The following is a 26331-nucleotide window of genomic DNA, read 5'->3' as shown; positions in this document are numbered from 1 at the left end:
GGGAACCTCCCCACCCAGCACTGAGTCTAACACCGTCCGTGCGGACCTGCAGGGAACCTCTGTCTCCCCACCCAGCACCGAGTCTAACACCATCGTGCGGACATGCAGGGAACCTCTGTCTCCCCACCCAGCACCGAGTCTAACACCGTCGTGCGGACCTGCAGGGAACCTCTGTCTCCTCACCCAGCACCGAGTCTAACACCGTCGTGCGGACCTGCAGGGAACCTCTGTCTCCCCACCCAGCACCGAGTCTAACACCGTCGTGCGGACCTGCAGGGAACCTCTGTCTCCCCACCCAGCACCGAGTCTAACACCATCGTGCGGACCTGCAGGGAACCTCTGTCTCCCCACCCAGCACCGAGTCTAACACTGTCTGTGGGGACCTGCAGGGAACCTCTGTCTCCCCACCCAGCACTGAAGGCTGCTGAGCAGTTCTTCGATTTGGAGGCCTGATGTCTTGGTCCATTTGTGCTGCTGTAACAAAATACCTCTGACCATGTGATTGATAAACAATAGAAATGTATTGCACACAGTTGTAGAGGCTGAGAAGTCCAGGATCCAGGCGCCAGCAGACTTGGTGTTTGGTGACAGCCTGTTCCCCAGAGATGGTAACTTCTATGTGTCCTCACGTGGAGGAAGGGACAAAAGGGCTCCTTCAAGTGTCGTTGAAGGGCACTCGTCTGTCATAAGAGGAGAGCCCTCACGGCCCAGTCACCTCCGTAAAGCTCCATCTCCTAACCACATCGCCTTGGGGGTTAGGTGTCAACATATGGTTTGGGGGGACACACACATTGAGACCACAGCACCTACTCCAGGCCCCTGGCAACTGGTACTGAGTCCTCTGAATATAGCCAGTATTCGCCAAAACCTTTTGCACAAACAACAATTAAAAATAAAGAAAACTGGCTATCCGCAATGGCTCTCACTTGTAATCCCAGCAGTTTGGGAGGCCAAGAGCTCGAGACCAGTCTGGGCAACAGCAAGACCCCATCTCTACAAAAATAAAATAAAATAAATAAATACAACTGCCCACTCAGTGAACCCAAAGCTGTGGGGCGTTTTGTGTCACTTCCTCTGCTGGTGCCCACGTGACGTCAATCATCTTTCATCAGCACCTCACTTCCCTCTGAACGAAGACCACACGATCTCCACCCGGCCAGCTCTGAGGCCCCAGGTCCTCCTTCCTGTCTCTCTCCAGGGTACAGTGTCAGTGCCTTCTGTCCAGGCCCTCTGCTGGCCTCTCCCCGAGGATCTTCCTACTGCGAGGGCAGTGATCTCAGGCCCCACCACCCTTGGATTTCAGGACCCCACCTCTGCAACCCTGCATTTCTGAAACGCACCTTGGCACTTTGAATGTTCCCAAAAAGGAGATTCTAATCAAATTTGAATTAGGGGGAAGTCAGTGAAAAGCAAATTTCTGGCACCAGGAAATGTACAGGAAGGAAGGTGAGAGGCAAGCCCAGTTCTGGACACCATGTGCTGTGGAGGGGCAGAAGCCATCTGTGACCCCTGACCTCTGGCCCTTACCACCTACCTTATCATGAGCCTACGGCGCATTCTGGCAGCTACAGGGCTACTTTTTACCGAGTCCTTTACAATGAAATGATTCCTAGTACCCCAACCTCTGGAGAACATGAGGTCCCTGGAAGCAAATTCTCAGATAGCTTTTGCTGAACGGTAAATAAGGCTGCATTTTCACTCATGTGACTTAAGCACTCCACTTGTAAAACAGGCTTTGCAAACAAGGAGGCAATTTAAGGGGAAAAAAATCATCTATGAAGTGATGCTTAACAGAAGTTTGGCTTTGTTGTAACGGTTAATTGACAGAATGATTTGCATTTAATCTTAGTTTTGGACAGCCAAGGATTTGTCCAGGAAGGGCTGCTTACAGCCGTGCTCATTAATTGTGAATTACTCATTACTTCAGATCAGCTGGAACAAATCCCAAGTGGGCTTAATCTGTGTGTGCAGGCAGCCCAGGGCTAATGGCAGCAGTCCTTTTATTGACCCCCACGGCCCTGTCCCCAGTCAACCTCCTCCAAGCAGGGAGGTTCCAGAGGCCTCACAGCCGCCTGGGAGACCCCTCATGGCAGGCTGCTCCCTTGACAAGTTCAGAACTGCTAGGGTTCCCGGCCGCGCGTTCAGGACTCAAATCTGGAGATATCCGCTCTGTGCTCCTCAAGTATAAGGTTAGATAGGGATGGGGCCTGGCCTGTGTTCCTGGCAGGGAAGGCCACCTCTGAGCTCCCCCAGAGCCCGGCCGCCTTCTCCGGGTTCCCAGCCCTGCAGTTCCCAAGGCTGCATGCGGAGGCGGAAATGAGGGCAAAGGTGGAGGGTACCCGGAGCTACTGAGGTCATGTCTTTCCCCAGGCACCCCTTCTCATGGGGGACCTCACGGTGGGGTCAGGGCCTCACTCCCGGGCACCCCTCCTCCTGGGGGACCTCACAGTGGGGTCAGGGCCTCACTCCCGGGTACCCCTCCTCCTAGGGGAGCTAACCCCGGGCACCCCTCCTCCTGGGGGGACATCTCAGTGGGGTCAAGGCCTCAGGCCTGGGCACTTCTCCTGGGGGACCTCGCCCCGGGCACCCTTCCTCCTGGATGACACCCCGGTGGGGTCAGGGCCTCACCCCTCTCCTGGGGCCGTCAAGTGTCCTGCACGCCCTGCTCTCCCTACCGCGTCTGCCTGAAAGGACGCCCTGCAGTCCCCTCGTCCTCCCCGGGCAGGTAGCACAGCCCACAGCCCGGGTGAAATGCAACGACTCTTTTACACGTCAGCCTTGCTTGAGGCTTTACAGCAACCTCCAGGCCGCCTGGCTTGGGTTTGCAGCGCGGCGCCCTCGCACAGCCCCGCCTTCCCCGCGGCGGCGTCTACGGGGGACCACAGATTGTGACGCGCGCCCTAGGGGAGAGCAGGAGGCTTCCACGGGCCAAGGAGGCGGCCCCGAGAGGTGACCCGGGACCAGGGCGTGGCCCATGGCGGAAGACTGAGGCCGCGACCTCCCGGCCCCGCCCCGCGCCGAGCAGCCCCGCTCCTGCCACGCCCCGCCGGGAGGCCCACCCCTATGGACGCCGCTCTGCACCAATCAGAGATTGCCTGGCCTCGGACCCGCCTCCTGGTGCCGCCCGCGCAGGCGCCGTAGGCCGAAGCGGCGGGATGAGCGGAGCCGGCGTGGGCGGGGCGTCCGAGGAGCGCCAGGCCATGCAGGCCCACGTGGTAGGTGCCAGCGGGGAGGGTGCCCCGCCGCGCAGGCTGGGTCCTCGCGTCCCCTCACCCCGCCCTCCAGTCCTCTCTCGCTCCGGGGTTCGCAGCCGCGCACCGCCTCTCGGGCTCACCTACGGGGTCTCCGCCCTGAGCAGCCCTTAGGCCCCGCGGGCGAGCGCAGCTGCGCGTGCGGGGGACGCTCGGGATTGGAGCCCGCGGGGCGCGGCCGAGATCTGCAGCTCCGGCTGCGCTTCCTGCCCGCGTCTCGCGGGCGTGGCCTCCTCACCGACCTTCCTCGTTCTGATTTTGAAGCTTCCGGGCTCGGAGCTCAGGCAGTTCCCCGTTCGCCCTCACCTGGTCGTGGGGTGGACGGACGGCGCACCTGCCTCGTCCCCGCCCGCCTGCCCCGCGCTCCTTCCCCGCGCCCCCGCCTCGCCCCCGCGCACCTGCCCCGCCCCCGCGCACCTGCCCCCGCACCTCACACACCTGGTCCGCGCACCTGCGCATCTGCCTCGCTTTTACGCACCTGCCTTGCGCCCCTGCACGCCTGTCCTGCACACCTGCCCCGCCCCCGCACACCTGCCCCGCCTCCGCGCACCTGACCCACACCCCACACACGTGCCCCGCGCTCCTGACTCGCCCCCGCGCACCTGCTGCGCGCACCTGCCTCGCTCCCGCACCCCACACACCTGGTCTGCACACCTCCCCATGCCCCACACCTGCCTGCACACCTGTCCGTGTGCCCCAACACAACCCCGCACCCCACACATCTGCCGTCACACATTCCCGGCACACTTGCCCATGCCCCACACACACGTCTTGTGCCTGCACACCTGCTTCACACACCTGCTCTGCGTCCTGCATACATGCCCGTGCCCCATACCTGCCCGTGCACCTGCCCTGCACACCTGCCTACACATCCCACACACCTACCTGCACACCTCCTCCGTGCCCACACACCTGCCTGTGTGCCCAGCACACTTACCCCAAACACGTGCCCTAAAAACCTGCCCACAAGCCTCGAACACCTTCCCTGTGCTCCGGCAGAGGCTGGAGCAAAGGCCCTCAGGGTTCAGACCCAGCCAATAGGCGGATGCAGGGAACAACCACAGGGATGTAGGATTAGCAGTCGCCCAAAGGCTCAGCATGTTTTCTGTTTTTTGTTTGTTTGTCTGTTTTTTCCAGCCTTTTTTCTATTCCAGTCTTACTAAAATTGGGAACAGGTGAATCAAGGTCTATCTTTGATAGAAACATTATATTTTGTAGATCTTGAGAAAAATTATTTCCTTCTTTTCCTCTAAGTAAATCCAAACTAAGGTAAATTTGTAAATAAATTAGGGAACTCGTTTTATTTTTTTTTTTAATTTTTATTTTTTGAAATGGAGTTTCACACTCGTTGCCCAGGCTGGAGTACAATGGCGGGAGCTCGGCTCACCGCAACCTCTGCCTCCCGGGTTCAAGCGTTTCTCCTGCCTCAGCCTCCGGAGTAGCTGGGATTACAGGCATGCACCACCACACCAGGGTAATTTTGTATTTTTAGTAGAGACGGGGTTTCTCCATGTTGGTCAGGCTAGTCTCGAACTCCCGACCTCAGATGATCTGCCTGCCTCGGCCTCCCAAACTGCTGTGATTACAGGCGTGAGCTACCGCGCCCGGCCAGAACTTTTATTCTTATAAAGCTAAGTCCAGGAAGAGACAGAGTGAGGTTTCATTTGTAAAGAACTTGACTAAATTGTGTTTTCAACACAATTTCAACTTTTCTTTTTTGGATATAAATTAAGGGTGAGGACAGACTAATCTCTTAACTATCGCTCCGTATCACTTAATATTATAATGTATGAAATTAAGACTTAACTCCTCTAATCAGTTGTTTTGTTGGCATTGAATTTCACTGGTTTTACTCCATCCCACTTTATAAATTTTTGTTTTGGGCTTCATGACAAAAGGACAATGAGAAAAGGACACTAGCTACACTAGCCCGAAACGAAGTGTAGGACAAAGGAATCGAGAGATGGACGTCAGGCCTCCCATTTGCTCAGCTGGGTTCTTTGAACACCTCCTGCCCGATACTTTGTTAAAACATTGTTTTTTGTGGGCGAGGGCTTACTTAAAGGGGTTACTTTGTTGCAGGTTTTCTAACATGGTTTGCCGAAATGCTTATTGCACCTAGAACATGACCAACCAGCGCCTGTAGTCCCAGCTACTCGGGAGGCTGAGGCAGGAGAATGGCGTGAACCCGGGAGGCAGAGCTTGCAGTGAGCCGAGATCGAGCCACTGCACTCCAGCCTGGGTGACAGAGCAAGACTCGGTCTCAAAAAAAAAAAAAAAAAAACTAACCAACCAGTTATTTTCATGAGTGAGTTGGAAGATACCCAGATACTTGTTTCAACCAAAATGATGTTTCTGATCAGTGATTGGAAAACTCACGATTTACCATTGAGTTGGGAACAACTTGATGCCTTTCAGTTTTTTTGTTTTGTTTTGTTTTGTTTTTTTGAGACGGAGTCTTGCTCTGTCACCCAGGCTGGAGTGCAGTAGTGCAATCTCAGCTCACTGCAAGCTCCGCCTCCCGGGTTCACGCCATTCTCCCGCCTCAGCTTCCCGAGTAGCTGGGACTACAGGCGCCCGCCACCACGCCTGGCTAATTTTTTGTATTTTTAGTAGAGACAGGGTTTCACCATGTTAGCCAGGATGGTCTCAATCTCCTGACCTTGTGATCCGCCCACCTCAGCCTCCCAAAGTCCTTTCAGTTTTTTTTTCACTTTCAAAAACATATAGAAGGCAGTTCAGGGAAAGCTAAGACATAAAGAATCTTACAAGCATGTTAAGAGCCTGGAGAAAAGGAGTGGACACCTTTTGTTTGTCACGGCATATGTGCGGGTGGTGAAGGGGAGGTAAATTGGAGCCATGGAAAGGGAACTAAGTTTTCACACTTGTATTAATCCATTTCTTTTGAATTCCAGTCTATTATCCTCCCAGTCCACAATGCTGAACCGTGGCTGGACGAATGTTTGAGGTCTGTTTTGCAACAGGACTTTGAAGGTACCATGGAGCTGTCTGTTTTCAATGATGCCAGTAAGGTTTGTAGGAACTTCCTGTCAGGTGACTCAGCCCCAGTGTAAGCAACGGTTGACTGTTCGGAGGGAAGTTTCCTGACCTGCCAGCGTTCTGCTTTCAGGACAAGTCTGGGGCTATCATTGAAAAATGGAGAGTGAAGCTGGAAGATTCCGGTGTCCACGTGATCATTGGGGGGCACGATTCTCCTTCTCCTAGAGGCGGTAAGTAAACATGCTTAGTTTATTAAACTATAATTCGTGGTTTCTTATCAACTTACGTACCGAAACAGTTTCATGTTGTTCAAATACTGACAAAAAGTATCCTGGTGGTAATTGGATATACCACTTATTAAGAACCTAGTAGAGGCCGGGTGTGGTGGCTCACACCTGTAATCCCAGCACTATGGGAGGCCAAGGCAGGCGGATCCCTTGAGGTCAGGAGTTCAAGACCAGCGTGGCCAACATGGTGAAACCCCATCTTTACCAAAAAATACAAAAATTAGCCGGGCGTAGTGGCACACGCCTGTAATCCCAACTACTTGGGAGGCTGAAGCATGATAATTGCTTGAACCCAGGAGGCAGAGGTTGCAGTGAACCGAGATCGTGCCACTGCACTCCAGCCTGGGTGACAGAGCAAGCCTCCATCTCAAAAAAGAGAAAGAGAGAGAGAAAGAGAGGAAGGAAGGAAGGAAAGAAGGAAGAAAGGTGAGGGAGAGAAAATGAAATAAAGAGAAAAGAAAGAAAGAAAAGAAAGAACCTTAGTAGACCTAAAATTTCTTATTCTTTGGTAGGCTTTATTATAGACCTAACTTTCTTATTCTTTGGTAAGGATTTATTATAGACCTAAATTTCTTATTCTTTGGTAGGATTTATTATAGACCTAAGTTTCTTATTCTTTGGTAGGGATTTATTATAGACCTACATTTCTTGTTCTTTGATAAGGATTGATTATAGACCTAAGTTTCTTATTCTTTGGTAGGGATTTATTACTATGATCTGAATGTCTGTGTCCACCCCCAGATTCATATTCGGAACCCCCAGGGTGATAGTATTAGGATGACATTAGGTGGGGACTTTGGGAGGTGATTAGGACATGAGGGTGGGGCCTCACCAATGAGATTAGTGCCCTTATAAAAGAGGCCGCTCAGAGCTCCCTCACCCCTCCTGCTCTGTAAGAACACAGGGAGAAGGCACCTCTGTGAGCCAGGAAGGGGCCCTCACCAGACACTGAATCTGCTGGAGCGTTACTCTTGGATTTCCCAGGCTCCAGAACTGTGAAAAACCCCTTCTGCCACCCAGTCTGGGGTATTCTGCGGTAGCACGCAGGCTCTTCCATCCCTGGCAACCACTCGTCTGCATTCTGTCTCTGTAGATTTGCCTGTTCTGGACATTTCATATGAATGGAGTCAGGTTCCACGTGCTCTTTTGTAACCGGCTTCATTTAGCATAACGTTTTAACGTTCCTCTGTGCTGTGGCATGTATCCGTGCTCCGTTCCTTTTTCTGGGAGGATGATATGCAGTTGTACATAAGTACCATGTTTTCTGTGTCCGTTTGTCAGGCAGTGGACATTTGAGTTGTTCTACCCTTTGCTACTGTGAATGATGACAGTCTGAACATTTGTGTACAGTTGTTGTTTGAACACTGGTTTTCAAATCCTTTGGGTATATTCCTTGGTGTAGAATTTCTGGCTCATATTGTAATTCTGTGTTTAACATACTGAGGAGCTGCCAAACTTTTCCACAGTGGATGCATTTTACATTCTACCAGCAATGTATGAATGTTCCAATTTCTACATATCCTCATCAACACTTGTTATTTTCTGTTTTTTAAATTATAGCCATGCTAGTGGGTGTGAAGTGGTGTCTCACTGTGGTTTCCATTTGAATGTCCTTGTTGACTAAAGATGTTGTGCCTCTTTTCGTGTGCTTGTTGGCCATTTATATATCTTCCTTGGGCCAGGCATGGTGACTCACGCCTGTAATCCCGGCACTTCGGGAGGCCGAGACGGGTGGACCACCTGAGGTCAGGAGTTTGAGACCAGCCTGGCCAACATGGTGAAACCCCATCTCTACTAAAAATACCACAAAAAAAAATTAGCCAGGTGTGGTGGCAGGCACCTGTAATCTCAGCCACTTGGGAGGCTGAGGCAGGAGAATCGCTTGAACCCGGGAGGCAGAGGTTGCAGTGAGCCGAGATGGTGCCACTGTACTTCAGCCTGGGTGACAGAGTGAGACTCCATCTCAAAATAAATAATAAAAAATAAATGGGCTGGGTTTGGTGGGTCATGCCTGTTATCCCAGCACTTTGGGAGGCCAAGGCGGGTGGATCACCAGAGGTCAGGAGTTCAAGACCAAGCTGCCCAACATGGTGAAACTCCATCTCTACTAAAAATACAAAAATTAGCTTGGAGTAGTGGCAGCGGCCTTTAATCCCAGCTACTCAGGAGGCTGAGACAGGAGAATTGCTTGAACCCGGGAGGCAGAGATCGCGATCTCTGCTGTGAGCCGAGATCGTACCATTGGACTCCAGCCTGGCAACAAGAGCAAAACTCCGTCTCAAAAAATAATAAATAAATAAATAAATATATATCTTCCTTGAAGAAATGTTTATTCAAGTATTTTGGCCATTTTAAAAATTGAGCTGTATGTGTTTTCATTGTTGAATTGTAAGAGCTCCTTATATGTTCTGGACACTAGAGCTTTATCATATATAATTTGCAATTTTTTTCCCATTCTTTGGGTTATCTTTTCACCCTCTCGAGAGTGTCCTTTGATGCACAAAAGGCTTATGATTTTGATGAAGACAAAAATCTAATTTATCTATTATTTCTTTTGTGGCGTGTGCTTTTGGTGTCATTTCTAAGAAGCCACGGCTAAATCAAGGTCACGAAGATTTTATCTGTATGTTTTCTTCAGAATTATACTTGTAGCTCTTACATTTAGGCCTTTGATCCATTTTGACTTAATTTTTACGTATGGTGTGAAGCAAAGGTCCAGCTTCATTCTTTTGTAAGTAGATAACTCAGTTTTTCCAACGCCATTTAAAAGACTATTCTTTCTCCACTGAATTGTCTTGGTATTCTTGTCAAAAATCCATTAACCGTAAACGTATGGATTCATTCCTGGACTCCAGATTCTATTCCGTTGGTCTATATGTCTGTCCTTACGCCAGTACCTCATTGTTTTGATTACTTGAGCTTTGTGATAAGTTTTGTGAATTGTTTTCTTAATTTTCTTTGAGAGTGCTCATTTCTAGGGGATAAACAACAGATTTCTCTTAGTGTTGACCTTGTATCCTACAATTATTAGCTCTAATAGTTTATCAGCTTTAATAGTTTGTTCTTTGTGGGTTTTTAGGATTTCCTGTATTTAAGATCATATTATCTATGAGTAGAGATAGTTTTGCTTCTTCTTTTACAATTTAGATTCTTTCTTTTCTTTTTTTTTGAGACAGAGTCTCACTGTGTCATCCAGGCTGGAGTGCAGTGGCACGGTCTCAGCTCACTGCAAGCTCCGCCACCTGGGTTCAAGCAATTCTCATGTCTCAGCCTCCCGAGCAGCTGGGTCTACAGGCGTGCGCCACCACAACCAGCTAATTTTTTTGTATTTCTAGTAGAGATGGGGTTTCGCCATGTTGGCCAGGCTGGTCTCAAACTCCTGACCTCAGGTGATCCGCCTGCCTCGGCCTCCCAAAGTGCTGGGATGACAGGTGTGAGCCGCCGTGCCCGGCTTTTATCTTTCTTAATTGCTCTTGCTGGTGCTTCCAGGACGGTGCTGAATAGAAGTGGTGAAAGTGGGCATCCTCGCTTCGGTTCTCCTAAGCAATTGTAGGGGAAAAGCTTTCAGTCTTTCACCCTTGAATATGACATTAGCTGTAGGTTTTTATAAATGCCATTTCTTACGCTAAGGAGGTTCCCTTTTAATTCTGGTCTGTTGAATTTTTAAATCATGAAAGGGTGCCGGATTTTGTCAAATGCCTTTTCGACACCAATTTGAGATGATCATATAGTTTTTTCCCCTTTATCTGTTAAGATGGTATGTTACGTTGATTGATATCCTATGTTGAACTGCCCTCGCATTATTGGGATAAATCCCACTTGTTCCTGGTGTAAAATCTTTCTAGTATACTGCTGGATTCAGTTTGCTAGTATGTTGTTGAAGATTTTTGCATATATATTTGTAAGGGCTATTGGCCTATAGGTTCCTATTCATATGATATCTTTGTGTGGCTTCGGTATCAGAGTAATACTGGCCTCATAGAATAAGTGTTTCTTCCTCTTGTTTTTTGGAAGAATTTGGGAAGGATTGGTGTTAGTAATTCTCTGAGTTTGGTGGAATTCATCAGTGAGGTCACCTGACTCTGGGCTTTTTTGTTGGGAGTTTTTGGTTTTTTTATTACTGAGTCAATCTCTTTATTTGTTATAGGTGTGTTGAGATTTTTTTTATTTCTTCCTGAGTCAATTTTGGTAGTTTGTTTCTAGGAATTTGTCCATTTCATCTAGGTTATCTAATTTTTTGGGCATATGTTGTTCTTCACGCTGTCATAATCCTTTTAGTTTCTGTTAAGTTTGGGAGTCATGTACCACTTTTTATTTCAGCATTTTGAGCTGTCTTTCCTTCTTTCTCAGTCTAGCTGGGTTTGTCAATTTTGTTGACCCTCTTCAAAGAATCAACTCTTTTTGTTGATTTGCTATTGTTTTGTCATTGTTTGTTTATTTTCACTCTAATCTTCACTGTTTCCTTCCTTCTGCTAGCTGTGTGTTTAGTTTATTTTTCTTTTTCTAGCTTCTTAAGGTGTACTTTTAGGTTCTTGATTTTAGACCTCTTTTATGTAGGCATTTATAGCTATAAATTCCTCTCTATGCACTGATTTTTCTACATCCTGAAAGTTTTGGTTTATTGTGTTTTTGTTTTCGTTTGTCTCTGAGTATATTCTAATTAGCCTTATGATTTCTTCTTTGACATATTGGTTGCTGAAGAGTATATGGTTTAGCTTTCATTTATTTATGAATTTTTCAGTTTTACTTCTGTTACTTATTTCTAGTTTCATTTCACTGTGGTCAGAGAAGATACTTCATATAATTGCAATCTTTAAAAAAATGTTTAAGGTACATTTTATGGCCGGACGTGTCACCTGTCCTGGAGAATGCGCCGTGCGCACCTGAGAATGTGTGTTCTGCTGCTGTCGAGTGGAGTATTCTGTATATTTCTGCTAAGTCTAGTTGGTTTATAGTATTGTTCAAGTTCTCTGTTTATTATCTTCTGTCTAGATGTTCTCTCCATTATTGAAGGTAGAATGTTGAATCTCCGACTGTTACGGTAGAACTGTTTCTCCCTCCAATTCAGTCAATCTTTGCCTTACTTAATTTTGTGACCCTCTTGTTAGATGTGTACAGTTTTATGCTTGTTATATCTTCTTGATCAGTTGACTCTTTCTTTGTCTTTTCTAATAATTTTTGAGTGGAAGTCTATTTTTTCTGATATTAGTACAGCCACGCCAGCACTCTTTGATTACTAGTTGCGTGGAATATCTCTTTCCCTTGTTCCACTTTCAGCCTACTTGTGCCTTTGGATCTGAAGTGAATTCCTCATATAGACAGCATTTAGATGGATCATAATTTTCAAGATCCGTTCTGCCAGATTTTGCCTTTTAATCGGAGAATTTACTCCATTTACATTTAAAGTGATTACTGACAAGGAAGGACTTTTGCCACTTTGCTATCTGCTTTCTATATGTCTTATGTCTTTTTTATTCCTCAATCCTGTATTACTACCTTCTTTTCTGTTTAATTGCTTATTTCCGATGTGCCATTTTGATTCCCTTCTCATTTCCTTTTCTGTATATTTCTAAATGATCGTCTTAGTCGTTACTGTGAGGATTACGGTGAACATCTTAAATTTATGACAATGTAGTTTGAATTAACACTTAGCTTCAATCATGTAACATTAACATAAATTCATAAATTATTTTCATGAACGTAGATTTATAATTGTTTCCTGGTGTGTGTGTGGCGGTAGGGGGCAGGGGCTCACTCCATCACCCAGGCTGGAGCACAGTGGCGTGATCTTGGTTCACTGCAACCTCCACCCAGTGGGTTCAAGTGATTCTTGTGCCTCAGCCTCCGAGGTAGCTGGGAATACAGGTGCCTGCCAGCACGCCTGCGTAAGTTTTGTATTTTTGGTAGAGAGGGGGTTTTGTCCTGTTGCTCAGGCTGGTCTCGAATTCCTGGACTCAAGTGATCCACCCACCTTGGCCTCCCAAAGTGTGGGGATTATAGGCATGAGCCACAGCACCTGGTTTGTTTTCTGTATTTGTTTTAAAAGCATATAGGAAAAAATACAAACCAAAATAGTACTATCTTTTATATTTACCTGAATAGTAAACTTTATCCCTGTTCTTCATTTGTTCTTTCTCTTTGAGTTCCTGTTTAGTGCCCTCTCATTTCAGCCCTACAATGACCTGCCTCAGTTTTTGTTTATCTTAGAATGTCTTACTTGCTTCTTCATTTTTGAAAGATGACTTTGCTGGATATAGGATTCGTAATTGACAGTGTTTTTCTTTGAGCACTATGAATACAGATGGCCCCCATCCTGTGATAGTTCAACTTACCATGTTTCAACTTTATGATGGTCAAAGGCAACACAAATTCAGTAGAAACCATGGTTCTGTCAGGATGCCAGGCAGTGGCCGTAAGTCACAGCTCCCAGGCCCCCACACATTTTTGACTTATGATGTTTTAAACTTACAGTGGGTTTACCTAGACATAGGCTCACCCTCAGTTGAGGAGCATCTGTGTGTGACCCCATTGCCTGTGGCCTTCATTGTTTCTGATGAGAAGTAAGCGGTTAATCTTACTGAGGGTCTCTTGTAAGTGACAAGTGATTTTCTCTTGTCACTTTCAATATTTTGTCCTTATCTTTGGTTTCAGCATTTTTACTATGATGTGTTTAGCTGCGAATCTTCTGTGTTTATCCTACATGGAGTCTGTTGAGCTTCCTGGATGTGTAGATGAATGTTTTTCAATAATATGAGAATTTTTCAGCCATTATTTTTTCAAACTTTTTTTCTGCTTATTTCTCTTGCCTTTCCGTGTGGTACTTGCATTGTGCATATGTTGGTACAGTTATTGGTATTCCAGCTTTCTCTGAGATGCTTTTCACTTTCTTCGTTCTTCTTTGTCTCCATTTTCAGATTCAGACTTATCCATCTATCTCTGTGTTTGCTAATTTTTCTTCTGCATATTTAAATATACTCTTGAGCTCCTCCAGTAAAATTTTAGTAATTTGAGAATTTTTCAGCCATTATTTTTTTTTTTTTTTTTTTGAGATGGAGTCTTGCTCTGTCACCCAGCCTGGAGTGCAGTGGCATGATCTTGGCTCACTGCAAGCTCTGCCTCCCAAGTTCACACCACTCTCCTGCCTCAGCCTCCCAAGTAGCTGGGACTACAGGCACCCTCCACCACACCCAGCTAATTTTTTGTATTTTTTAGTAGAGATGGGGTTTCACCGTGTTGGCCAGGATGTTCTCGATCTCCTGACCTTGTGATCCACCCGCCTCGGCCTCCCAAAGTGCTGGGATTACAGGCGTGAGCCACTGTGCCCAGCCTCAGCCATTATTTTTTCAAGCTTTTTTTCTGCTTATTTATCTTGCTCAAGAATATTTTTATGCTCAGTTGACAGATTGGCTGGGTATAGAATTCTAGGTGCAAAATAATTTTTCTTAGAATTTTAAAGGGATTGCCTCATTATATTCTAGTATCCATGTTTCTAATAAGAAATCTTATACCAGTCTGACTCTTGTTATTTTAAAGGTATTGTTTCTCAAAGTATTTAAGATTTTTCTTTTTGTACTTTTGAATTTTGAAATTTCATGATGCTGGGTCAAGGTGTGTCGAGGTTTCTTCATTCACCCTCTGTTTTTATGTTGAATGATTAGCTTGTGTTCTTAGCTTTGATTGTAATAGATCAGGGTCCTTTTAGTTTGACTTTAAAGTTTCCATATAAGACTTGAAAAAAATATGCCTGCCTATATTGCACGGGGCTGAAAAAGTCAAGGTCGGCAGATGATACGTTTTTAGTTGGTGGACGGGTTCCTACAGACTTTAGGAGTCACAGCTTCTCTAAGATAATGGTTGTCAACTTTGTGCACGTTAGAATCATCAGTGAGTTTTAGAAAACCAGTGCCTGAGTCTCACCCTAAGATATTCTCATGTAATTGGTCTGGGGTGCAGCATGGGCATTGGGATTTTAAAAGCTTTCCAGAAGATTCTGAGACACATCCAGGATCAGGAGCCACTACTTTAGAATGTGCTCAGGAATGGGTGGCATCACCCCACTTTCTAGTGGACTTGGTCCTGAGGGAGTCTTACAGCTACGACGTATTTCAAGGGCAAGCGGCTGAGGGTTTATGGTCCCTCTGGAATGTCCCCGTGTGAGAGCCTGGGGAGTTAAGTCCTCTGTTGGGTCCTGTTCAGATCTGTGAGACTCACAAAATCACAGGCTCACCTGCAGGGTGTCTCAGTGGACAGGAGCAGCTCCCGGCCCCGGCTCTTCTCCTGCAGCGCTTTGGGGCTCAGAAGACGCAGGAGTAAAGTAGACTTGGGTGTGGGGCCAGGCTGGTGGGGTCAGGCTGGTGGGGTTGGCTCCACGGCCACCTCGCTCTGCCTCCATTTCCTTATTTGTGAACAGGCCGTGGTAGTCAGTACCCGTCTTGGAGTGCTGTGAGGTGTGAAATGAGCTAATCTGCAGTGTGTCTAGAACAGGTGCAGGCGGCGGGCGCCCAGCAGTGTGTCTAGAACAGGGGCGGGCGGCGGGCGCCCAGCAGTGTGTCAAAAAGCCAGGGGCATAAACAGGTACAGAGAGGAAATGCACCCGGGGAGGTGAGTGCCTGTTCTGCCCTGGGATGGACGGTGGGCGGCGGGCACTCAGGAGGTGTTGGCAGCTGTCTGTCATCATCATTGCTGTCATCATCATTGTCTTGTGTATTTGGAAGATGTTTTTTCCCAAGTTATATCTTGTTTTCATTATCTTTCATTGGTTTGAAATAGAAAACTCTTTAAAAATTGATTATTGTAGAACATCTGTTTCAACTTGCTTCTGAAATGTGTGTAAACAAATTGGTTTTTGAAAATACTATAAACATCCTTTAATATTCTTTTTTTTTTTTTTTTTTTTTTTTTTGAGATGGAGTCTCACTCTGTTGCCCAGGCTGGAGTGCGGTGGCGCGATCTCGGCTCACTGCAAGCTCCACCTCCCAGGTTCTCACCATTCTCTTGCCCCAGCCTCCCAAGTAGCTGGGACTACAGGAGCCCGCCACCACGCCCGGCTAATTTTTTTGTAGTTTTAGTAGAGATGGGGTTTCACCGTGTTAGCCAGGATGGTCTCGATCTCCTGACCTCGTGGTCCGCCTGCCTTGGCCTCCCACAGTGCTGGGATTACAGGTGTGAAACACCGCGCCCGGCCTAATAGTCTTTTAAGTTAAAGAATATTAGAGAGAGTTTTGCATCTTTTATAGTTGGATGAAAACAAATTTAAAGTATTTTGGTGACTATTGTGACACTCCTTGTCTAAAAACATTCATCTATTTTGAAAACATTTTGCTTTTCATAAAGTACTTTTTATAGATTAGCTCTAACTTGAGGCATATCCCATTTGTATGTTCTGCCAACAATAAAAACAATCCGTTGTAAAGTTCTGAAGGACCAAGGTGAAGGGCTGAAATGAGCCGTCCTGCTGCCTGTCTGAAGTGTGGGTAAGGAGACCTCGTGGGGACCCTATTCTACACTTTAATAAAATATGGTTGGTTTGGTTATAGCTGAAAGGGACGTATTTTCCTGTAATGATATTTTTTCTTGAATAGGGAGAGTTATATTGACTATTAGATAACATAGATCCAAAGTGTCTCTTTTCAGAAGTGCTGGGTATTTGAAATGGGCTGATTCACTTATTACGATTCATGCACTAACGGAGCCCCACTTTCCTAATAACGTCGCCACTTCCTAAAACCAAAATGAAGTACAGTCCCCACTCTTCTCTCCAGGAGGAAGGAATGTTAATATCTCGCCGCCGTGTGAGTTTTTCCTGCTGAGACCATGGCAACCAGATCCCCTCACAAAGGGACTGGCCTCCCCAAGCAGGAGCCCCACGCAAACATTTGACTTTCTTCAAGGCAATAATATTAAAGCAAATTCCTTGTCTTTGCCAAACACAGGATTCATTGTGAGAAACTTCCAGCTTCCTTAGTGAGATAAGTCTTCCTTCGTTACCCAGGCTCACGGATACCCTTCTCTCCTGAAACCTGACGCTAACAAGCCACGTTGTGAGCGGAGCCCCTGGTGACCGCGGGGTGCCTCGTGGAAGGCCCCTTCCGGCCCTTCGTCCTCACAGGTGCCTCCGCCTGTGTTTCTCGTGAGGAGCTTCAGGGCACTCACCTGGCCCTGCAGCGATGATGGAGGCTTGGCTGCAGCGGCCCTGGAGACACGGCCCACCATCCATCCCAGGGCAGAACAGGCGCTCGCCTCCCCGGGTGCATTTCCTCCCTGCGCCTGTTTATGCCCCTGGCTTTTTGACATCTGGGATCCTCTGGCTAACTGGGCTGAGCTGGCTAAACTTTAGGGATTAATGCTAGAAATTAAACTGCTACCTGGTATGAAGAGGGGCACTGCTCCAGGTTGGAGAACACAGAGAGGGTGGGAGACTCTGTGCGTCTCGCTTCTGTGCGGCTGTGCGGTCCCAGTGGTGCCGTGAGCTTGCTCGATGCCCCCCCGTAACAGGGCAGCCCTCGTGGGGTGGGAGCCCTGCCTTCCCCTCCTTGTAGTGGAGACGGGAGAGTGCCACGGGTGTGGCCGAAATGCACACTTGGCCACTGTCCCTCCAACAGACAACTTTCTGCAGCTTGTCTTGATGTGGATACCAGAGAGATCTATTGCTTAATTCTGCACACGTCTGTTTTGCTTTGTATGACTTTCCTGGGTGCCATGATGTCTGTAACTGTCCAGTGTTGCCAGCCTCTTTTCTAGGGAAAGTGGGTATCCTGCCCCTTGGAGCCTCCTCAGCACCCTCATTGTGGGCTAAATGCCACCTCTGATCCACCCGCCATTGGCATCCAAGCTGAGCTTGCCACGCATGAATTTCTGCTTGTTACTCCTTGTTCAGAAGCCTTCCTTGGCTACCCCTGCTGGCAGGGGGAAGTTGAGCCTTCTTAGCCCAACACGCAGTTCCCACAAAGCTGCCCAGTGCCTGCTTTCCCAAACATAGGCTGCCCCAGATAATGAGGTCTGCCCAGACTGCCCACCGCCCGCAGGACGGCACCCAGGACGGTGGTCTGCCCTGGGCTGCCTTGCTTCTGCTGGTTCACATTCTTAACAGCCTCAGGCTTTGCCACAGCTCCCTAACAGGGACCCTTTAGGCCTCCCTAGCCCCGTTTTCAGTCCCTTGGCGTTTAACCACAGGTCATCGTTCAGCCTTTTCCAGCTCAGTTGTGATGTCTTTGAAGACAGAGATTTTTTGAAACTCCTCTTAAAATATGATATCCATACAGAAAAGTGCACATCACAGTCTTACTGCTGGATGAAGGTTCACAAGCTGCACACACCCTGTAACCGGCACCCTGAGGAAGAACAGAAGACCGCAGCCCCCAGAAGCCCCCTCAGGCCCCTCTGGTCACCCCCTTCCCCAAGGGCAGCTGCTTTCCTAGTTTCTCACAGCACAGAAGAATTTCGGCTGCCCTCGTGCTCCGGGCCAGGGCCCCCACCCAGCAGCTGCTCCCTTCTCTGCTTAGCAGCCTGGGAGAGGCACCCACACTGTGTGTACAGCCCTGGAGGGTGCCTTCTTGTCATGTATGTTTCCAGCTTTTCCATTCTGCACTTGGGTAGTTCCCAGTTTTGAGCTCTGATGACAGTGCTGCTCTTGGTGGCCATGCAGATTAAGTTCTGCTGGGTTTATGCCGCACAGTATCTGCTACGATCAGAGCTGGGTCATGGGATGTGCACCCACTCTGGTGTTGTAGATGCTGGCAGCACATTCAGATCATCACAGAGATACACGCCAAGAGGATCACCCACCAAGCGTCCAGCCCAGTGACCTCCACCAGCCCATCACACACGTGCAAACCGCCCTCCGAGGGTCTACCTCAGTGACCTCCACCAGCCCATCACACACGTGCAAACCGCCCTCCGAGGGTCTACCTCAGTGACCTTCACCAGCTCATCACACACGTGCAAACCGCCCTCCGAGCGTCCACCTCAGTGACCTCCACCAGCCCATCACACACGTGCAAACCGCCCTCCAAGCGTCCAGCTCAGTGACCTCCACCAGCTCATCACACACGTGCAAACCGCCCTCCAAGCGTCCAGCTCAGTGACCTCCACCAGCTCATCACACACGTGCAAACCGCCCTCCGAGGTTCTACCTCAGTGACCTCCACCAGCCCATCACACACGTGCAAACCGCCGTCCGAGGGTCTACCTCAGTGACCTCCACCAGCCCATCACACACGTGCAAACTTCCCTCCGAGGATCTACCTCAGTGATCTCCACCAGCTCATCACACACGTGCAAACCGCCCTCCGAGGGTCTACCTCAGTGACCTCCACCAGCCCGTCACACATGTGCCAGCCCCCAACTTCCCTCTTGTGACCGGATCCTGACTTTCATCAGGGTAGACTTTACAGACTTCCTTCCAGGGATATTTTAATTTTGTTTAAAAAAATATTCCCAGGACTTAGCTTAGTGCTGTACTCAGTAAAGGTCGATCTCATTTTTTTTTCCTTCAGTGAGTGTCAGACTTTAATGAAGTACCCAGTGGACTCTGTGTTTTATCCTTGTTCTCATTATGCCACCTACCAAAGGTGGAATATTGTCTCTCTCTGACTTTCCTTTCATTCCTTTGAAAGCTGACCCACATTTTTGGTGGCAGTGCAAAATGTTCCTAGCTTTCTTATAGAACATCGTATATTGGCCGGGTGCGGTGGCTCACATCTGTAATCCCAGCACTTTGGGAGGCCGAGGTGGGCAGATCACCTGAGGTTGGGAGTTCGAGACCAGCCTGACCAACATGGAGAAACCCCCAAATACAAAATTCGCCAGGTGTGGTGGCAGGTGCCTGTAATCCCAGCTACTCAGGAGGCTGAGGCAGGAGAATCGCTTGGACCCAGGAGGCGGAGGTTGCAGTGAGCCAAAATCACGCCACTGCACTCCAGCCTGGGCAACAAGAGGGAAACTCCATCTCAAAAAAAAAAAAAAGAATATCATATACTAAGCTCTATGAAAGAGAATGCTGCTGGAAACTGAATTATAAAAGAGTTTTGCTCTTCTTTTTTCCACAGTCGGATACGCTAAAAATCAAGCAGTTGCCCAGAGCTCAGGGTCTTACCTTTGCTTTTTGGATTCGGTAAGTAACTTTCTTTTGTTTATAATGTATAAATGTGTACGTGTTGGTCGAATAATTAAATGATCTTACATTTTAGTGCGGTTCTTGAAAATCATTTTTCTAATGGTTATTAGACTAATAATGTGTTAGTCCGTTTTCATGCTGCTGATGAGGACATAGCCGAGACTGGGTAATTTATAAAGAAAAAGAAGTTTAATAGACTCACAGTTCCATGTGTCCGGGCAGGTCTCACAGTCGCGCATGTCTGACGTGGCGGCCGATGAGAGAGGCAGCTTGTGCAGGGAAACTCCTCCCTTGAAGTCCATCAGCTCTCCTGAGACTCACCCACTATCACTAGAACAGAAAGACCCGCCCCCGTGATTCAGTGGCCTCCCACCGGGGCCCTCCCACGACACGTGGGAATTGTGGGAGCTACAGTTCAAGATGAGATTTGGGTGGGGACACAGCCCAACCTTATCAGTTATTAATTCAAGATGAGATTTGGGTGGGGACACAGCCCAACCTTATCAAATAGTTAATGGACAACCTTAAAAATTAAGGTCAATAGGTTGTTGCTGTTTAATTGCTGTAGCACTTAATGAGTTAATCATGATAAGTAAGATATATAAAAACGTAAAATTGCACAGCAGAGAGCGATGTGAGCAAAATGAAGATAAACTGGGATGAAATCAGAAAATATGGTACTTAAAAGATGAATAACCTTACTGATTTCTAAAGGTTGATAAGAAAACACTAAGAAAAGGCTGGGCGCGGTGGCTCACGCCTGTAATCCCAGCACTTTGGGAGGCCAAGGCAGATGGATCACCTGAGGTCAGGAGTTTGAGACCAGCCTGGCCAACATGGCAAAACCCTGCCTCTACTAAAAATACGAAATTAGCCAGGCGTGGTGGTGTGCGCCTGTAATCCCAGCTACTTGGGAGACTGAGGCAGGAGAATCGCTTGAACCCAGGAGGCGGAGGTTGCAGTGAGCCGAGATTGCACCATTGCACTCCAGCCTGGGAGACAGAGTGAGACTCTGTCTCAAAAAACAAACAAACAAAACACTAAGAAAAATAGATAAGTAGGCAGAGGACAGAAGCAGACTCTCAGAGTGGATGTACAAACAACTAATAAACTTTCTAAGAATTTAAGTCATTTGTATTCAAACACAGATTAGTGAGATTCTTTTAAAAACTGAATTAATAACACTTTTAAAAATGTAGATAACTTAGGCCGGGCGCGGTGGCTCACGCCTGTAATCCCAGCACTTTGGGAGGCCGAGGTGGGCGGATCATGAGGTCAGGAGATTGAGACCATCCTGGCTAACATGGTGAAACCCCATCTCTGCTAAAAATACTAAAAATTAGCCAGGCTTGGTGGCGGGCGCCTGTAGTCCCAGCTACTTGGGAGGCTGAGGCAGGAGAATGGCGTGAACCCGGGAGGCGGAGCTTGCAGTGAGCCGAGATCGCGCCGCTGCACACCAGCCTGGGCGACAGAGCGAGACTCCGTCTCAAAAAAAAAAAAAAAGCATATAACTTAGTATTTTGGACAGTCTAAGTTGATGCCGTCTTGACAGTGTAACTTTGCATTTTCTATCAAGAGCCTGAAGAGTGTCCTTCACTCCTCAGCTTCCTTCTTGGCATCTCTGAGAACGATTTGGATACAAAGAAGCTTCAGGTTGTTGACTGTGATGGAAAACAGAAACGTTAACATGGGACGGGAGGGTCACGGTGGGGAAGTTTCCGGCAGGTCTCCATGGGGGAGTCACTGCGATGTTTATAAAGACTTTTCAATAGCAGGACAAATGACTGAATAACAGGTAGTCGCTTGTATAGTCTACACTCGACTACAGATATTTTAAAAATTACTTTAAAATAAACTTCAGGAACATTTATCTGTATCTGTCCCTCCTCTGCGGCCGGGTTCCGGGGCTTCTGTGCATTCTTGGGGTGCCGCTCAGCGTCTCCAGGCCGCTCTGGCCCAGAGCTCCTGCCTACGCGGGGATTCACGCAGGAGCCGCCCGTTCCTCTCCTCCTGACCCAGCTCTTTTCCTTGATCACCAGAAGCCTCTGCACACGCTCCTGGTACATGTGGACGTTTGGGAGAGGCGTGCCCGTGTGCAGATGGGGTAAAACTGCATATTTATCGGCCCAGCTCGGGAAGGCGGAACCCCCAGGGCGGCACCAGCTGCTATGACTCCTGTCCTGGTGCCTGGGTCTCTTTCTTCTCTTTTCTTCTTAGACCAAAACGCCTCAGATTTCTCCCGTTTTCTTACACAGAACCTTCAGCCCTCTCTCCTGACCCTTCCTTGGGCTCATGTTTTCATGCTCAGATGGTCCATCCAATGTTTTCCTCACTAAGACAGCATCCACCAAGGACAGCTCAACCCACCACATGGAAAATGGTGCTTTTTATTGTCTTTGGGTGACAGGATTAGGGTGTGCTGGGTCCCTGAGCTCAGTCTGGGTCGGAGGCCTGGCCTGGTCTGACCCGGTTGTTCAGCTCCCGAGCTCGGTCTGGGTCGGAGGCCTGGCCTGGTCTGACCCGGTTGTTCAGTTCCCGAGCTCGGTCTGGGTCGGAGGCCTGGCCTGGTCTGACCCGGTTGTTCAGCTCCCGAGCTCGGTCTGGGTCGGAGGCCTGGCCTGGTCTGACCCGGTTGTTCAGTTCCCGAGTTCGGTCTGGGTCGGAGGCCTGGCCTGGTCTGACCTGGTTGTTCAGCTCCCGAGCTCGGTCTGGGTCGGAGGCCTGGCCTGGTCTGACCTGGTTGTTCAGCTTCTGTGCCTGGCTTAGGAGCAGGTCTGCAGATGTTGTGAGGCTGGGCCTGTGTGCACCTTCCCGGGTGCTGGCTGCTCTGTGGAGTTGATGAGGACGAGAGTGAACATCCTCGAAGGACGTTGGGGTTTTGCCCGGCTGACCAGTGTGAACGTCACCTGAAACTCACTCTGGATCCAGTATGTGCAGAGGGCGTTACAGTCGAACAGATTCGGTTCCTGACCTCTAGGGTTGGCAACTGAGGACGGTTTAAACAGATCTTCACCTTTTGCTCATGAAGCATCTCCATCCTCCCTGGGACCCACCCCACACCCGCTGCAGTCAGAGTGGAGCCTCCCTGCACACCGTTCTCGTCACGTGACACCTGCCTAGACAGCTTGTCCTCAAGCCTATTAGGTGGCCTCAGGTGTCCTTGGAAAGGCTGTGGAAGACCTCCCCCGTGACTGTCCCATGGCCAGGTTCCTAAGGGGCAGAGGGGTGAGTCCTCGCAGAGCCCTGTCTAAACGTGGCGCCGGTCCTGCGAGGGACCCGTGAGCGCTCGGGTGGCCGTCGCTGAGTTTACACCCTTCCCCGCTGGAAAACGTGACTCTGGTCCTGCGAGGGACCCGTGGGCGCTCGGGCGGCCGTCGCTGAGTTTACACCCTTCCCCGCTGGAAAACGTGACTGGTCCTGCGAGGGACCCGTGGGCGCTCGGGCGGCCGTCGCTGAGTTTACACCCTTCCCCGCTGGAAAACGTGACTCTGGTCCTGCGAGGGACCCGCGGGCGCTCGGGCGGCCGTCGCTGAGTTTACACCCTTCCCCGCTGGAAAACGTGACTCTGGTCCTGCGAGGGACCCGCGGGCGCTCGGGCGGCCGTCGCTGAGTTTACACCCTTCCCCGCTGGAAAACGTGACTCTGGTCCTGCGAGGGACCCGCGGGCGCTCGGGCGGCCGTCGCTGAGTTTACACCCTTCCCCGCTGGAAAACGTGACTCTGGTCCTGCGAGGGACCCGCGGGCGCTCAGGCGGCCGTCGCTGAGTTTACACCCTTCCCCGCTGGAAAACGTGACTCTGGTCCTGCGAGGGACCCGCGGGCGCTCGGGCGGCCGTCGCTGAGTTTACACCCTTCCCCGCTGGAAAACGTGACTCTGGTCCTGCGAGGGACCCGCGGGCGCTCGGGCGGCCGTCGCTGAGTTTACACCCTTCCCCGCTGGAAAACGTGACTCTGGTCCTGCGAGGGACCCGTGGGCGCTCGGGCGGCCGTCGCTGAGTTTACACCCTTCCCCGCTGGAAAACGTGACTCTGGTCCTGCGAGGGACCCGTGGGCGCTCGGGCGGCCGTCGCTGAGTTTACACCCTTCCCCGCTGGAAAACGTGACTCTGGTCCTGCGAGGGACCCGTGGGCGCTCGGGCGGCCGTCGCTGAGTTTACACCCTTCCCCGCTGGAAAACGTGACTCTGGTCCTGCGAGGGACCCGTGGGCGCTCGGGCGGCCGTCGCTGAGTTTACACCCTTCCCCGCTGGAAAACGTGACTCTGGTCCTGCGAGGGACCCGTGGGCGCTCGGGCGGCCGTCGCTGAGTTTACACCCTTCCCCGCTGGAAAACGTGACTCTGGTCCTGCGAGGAACCCGTGGGTGCTCGGGCGGCCGTCGCTGAGTTTACACCCTTCCCCGCTGGAAAACGTGACTCTGGTCCTGCGAGGGACCCGTGGGTGCTTGGGCGGCCGTCGCTGAGTTTACACCCTTCCCTGCCGGCCTCTGATGGATCAGTGCCTGACGCAGCGTTTCCTCCTGGCACACGCTGCTGTGTTCTCGTCTCGGTTGTTTGTGTTCTTGGAAACTTTAGTAGAATAAAACAAAGTAAACAAGAAGCCTGGCTTTTAAAGGAAATAGCCTCTAAATAGCTCATCCATTATAATGATTCGGGTTCCAGGCCTCTTAGAGATGTTCAAACATAATGTCTATGAAAACATCTGCAGAGCGGCTTCACCCAGGAGGTCTGGTGGTTGTGAGAGCGCTGCTTACTTCTGAGCCGACCAGGTTTTCTTTTCCCTTTGCCCTTCAGGGTTCCCAGGGTGGACAGCCTCTGCCACCCTCCTGTCCCCCGACTCCCGTCTTCACTGGGGAACCAGCCGCATGGCTGTCCATGTGCACAGGAAGCCACATGGCCTTCCCGGAACCGCCCCGAGGCCTCTGAACTGGGGCCTCAGGTGAGAGGAGAGGGGCCCATGTGGCTGGGATGAGAAGGGCCAAGGCGGGGCAGGCACTGCAGACGGGGACGGCCCAAAGGCTCTGCATCCACTCGGCCAGCTCTGCAGCATTGTCGAGGCATCACCGGGGCTATGGGGAGGGTTACAGACAAGCCTGGCCTTCCTCATCCTCACTGCCGATCCTTGAACCGAGGGGACAGGGATGTGGCTGTAGCCGTGCCCCAGACCCCGAGCAGCAGCACCGTCTAGAACCCTCGCAAGCCGCCAGGTGCTCTGAGCACAGCCTGCAGCGCCCCAGGCCTGTCCCGTGTCAGAGGCTGTTCTCCTTTCCACCTCTACAGCTGCCCTTCGCCTCCTTCTCCGCTAATCCCTTTATTTCTTTACTTTCCCACCTGTGGTTTTGCTTCTGCTTTATTCGCGCTCATTCTGCGGTTGTGTTGCTAACCCTTGAGCTGGGCCCTCCTCTCCAGGCTTTTGTTTCTAACATAAGATTTTCCTCTCATGGAGAACTTAGTACTGTAGGGGTGTCCGTAAGGTTTGAGTATAAAACCCTAGTTATTATTCAGTTGTGTTTCCTAACTTCCACTATGATTTCTTTTTCTTCTTTTTAAATTTAGATCTTAGGATCTCAAGAGCCCAGAATCAAATTAATCACGTCCCTTGGTTCAGGACACATTCTCCTCGTTTGTTCACGCGTGGCCCGTTTTATTTGTCTCTGTGATTATAACTGTACCTGTTTTCCTGGGTAGCGACTAACTGAGGCCAGTGGTGCAGGTGGTAAAGGAATTTACCAAGACAGTTGTAGGTCAAGAAAGGCAGAGTTATTTGAGAAAGCAGGAAGATAGGTTGCAAGAAAGCAACGGGCGCATCAGCAAGAGAGGAGCTGACTGGCAGGAGACAGAGCCTTGCCGGGGGTTTTAAAGGTGGTGCTTGCGCTGGAGAGGGCCACGAGCGGTGCTGGTAATGCCAAGGTTGCAGGGAGCTACGTTGCATTTTTCTCTCAGCTGAGGGTCTGGTGATAAGTTGGGCGGAGCAGGATTGTGAGTTAGGTGAGTTATTTGTGCAGACGCGCTGTGTCCTGAACCGTGAGGAAAGGCAGACATAGCCAATCTGCGAATTCTTTTTGCTTCCCCGGCTCCCCCCAGCCTGACTTCTCTTCCCTAGTTAGGACTCCACACCTGTATTTTTTATTTTCATCATGTGACGAACGCCCATGGACCTGCCACCTGACACAAGAGCCAGCTCGGTCCTCTCACGTCTCGCAGGTGACCACGATGCTTATCCCCTGCCTCCTTCCACCTGGGTAACCGTCAGCCCAAATTCCGCGCTCATCATCCCGTGCTGTCCTTTTAAAATAACTATCTGGTATCTATACAAATCTGAAAAAAAAAATTTAACTTCAGTCCTTTTTAACTTTATAAAGTGGGTACCACTGTAGTATTCTGGAACTTTTAAACCTTATAATTGTTAAGGGCCATCCGCATTGTTGCATCTCATTATAGTTTGTTCAGGTTTGGAGAATTGAGGTAGAATTTACATGCAGTGAAGTGCAGGATTTCCGTGTGAAATTTGTGTACAACATGGATAATCTGTGTTTTGACAGCTCACACGCCTGTGTAACTCACACCCCAGTCAAGGTGCAGAGACTTCTGTCCCTCGGAACGGCCTGCACGCTCCCGGCTCCGGTCCCCACGGCAGCCACTGCCCTGACTTGGAGCCCCAGGGCTTCTGTTGCCAGCTCTTGAA

The 26331-nt window shown here is 49.6% G+C and overlaps 1 protein-coding gene across 17 annotated transcripts in view; it reads left to right on the top strand.

Annotated features, from left to right (window-relative positions):
• Positions 1-229: 229 nt before the first annotated feature.
• B3GNTL1 (UDP-GlcNAc:betaGal beta-1,3-N-acetylglucosaminyltransferase like 1) overlaps positions 230-26331 on the top strand; it is a 215372-nt gene continuing 189270 nt past the window's right edge. For 6 of the 17 annotated variants that reach the window (XM_055101988.2, XM_063599517.1, XM_063599514.1 and 3 more), the window contains exons 1-4: positions 230-3215; positions 6167-6283; positions 6382-6481; positions 19585-19649. In XM_055101988.2, the coding sequence (XP_054957963.1) occupies positions 3156-3215; positions 6167-6283; positions 6382-6481; positions 19585-19649 (342 nt within the window). In that variant the 5' untranslated portion in view covers positions 230-3155. The other 11 variants (XM_034943217.3, XM_034943218.3, XM_034943216.3 and 8 more) reach the window with 6 other exon arrangements.

The sequence above is a fragment of the Pan paniscus genome, chromosome 19 (assembly GCF_029289425.2).
Source record: "Pan paniscus chromosome 19, NHGRI_mPanPan1-v2.0_pri, whole genome shotgun sequence".
Lineage (NCBI taxonomy): Eukaryota > Metazoa > Chordata > Mammalia > Primates > Hominidae > Pan > Pan paniscus.
The sequence above is the reverse complement of the archived record's forward strand: the minus strand, read 5'-3'. Positions and strand labels throughout refer to the sequence as shown.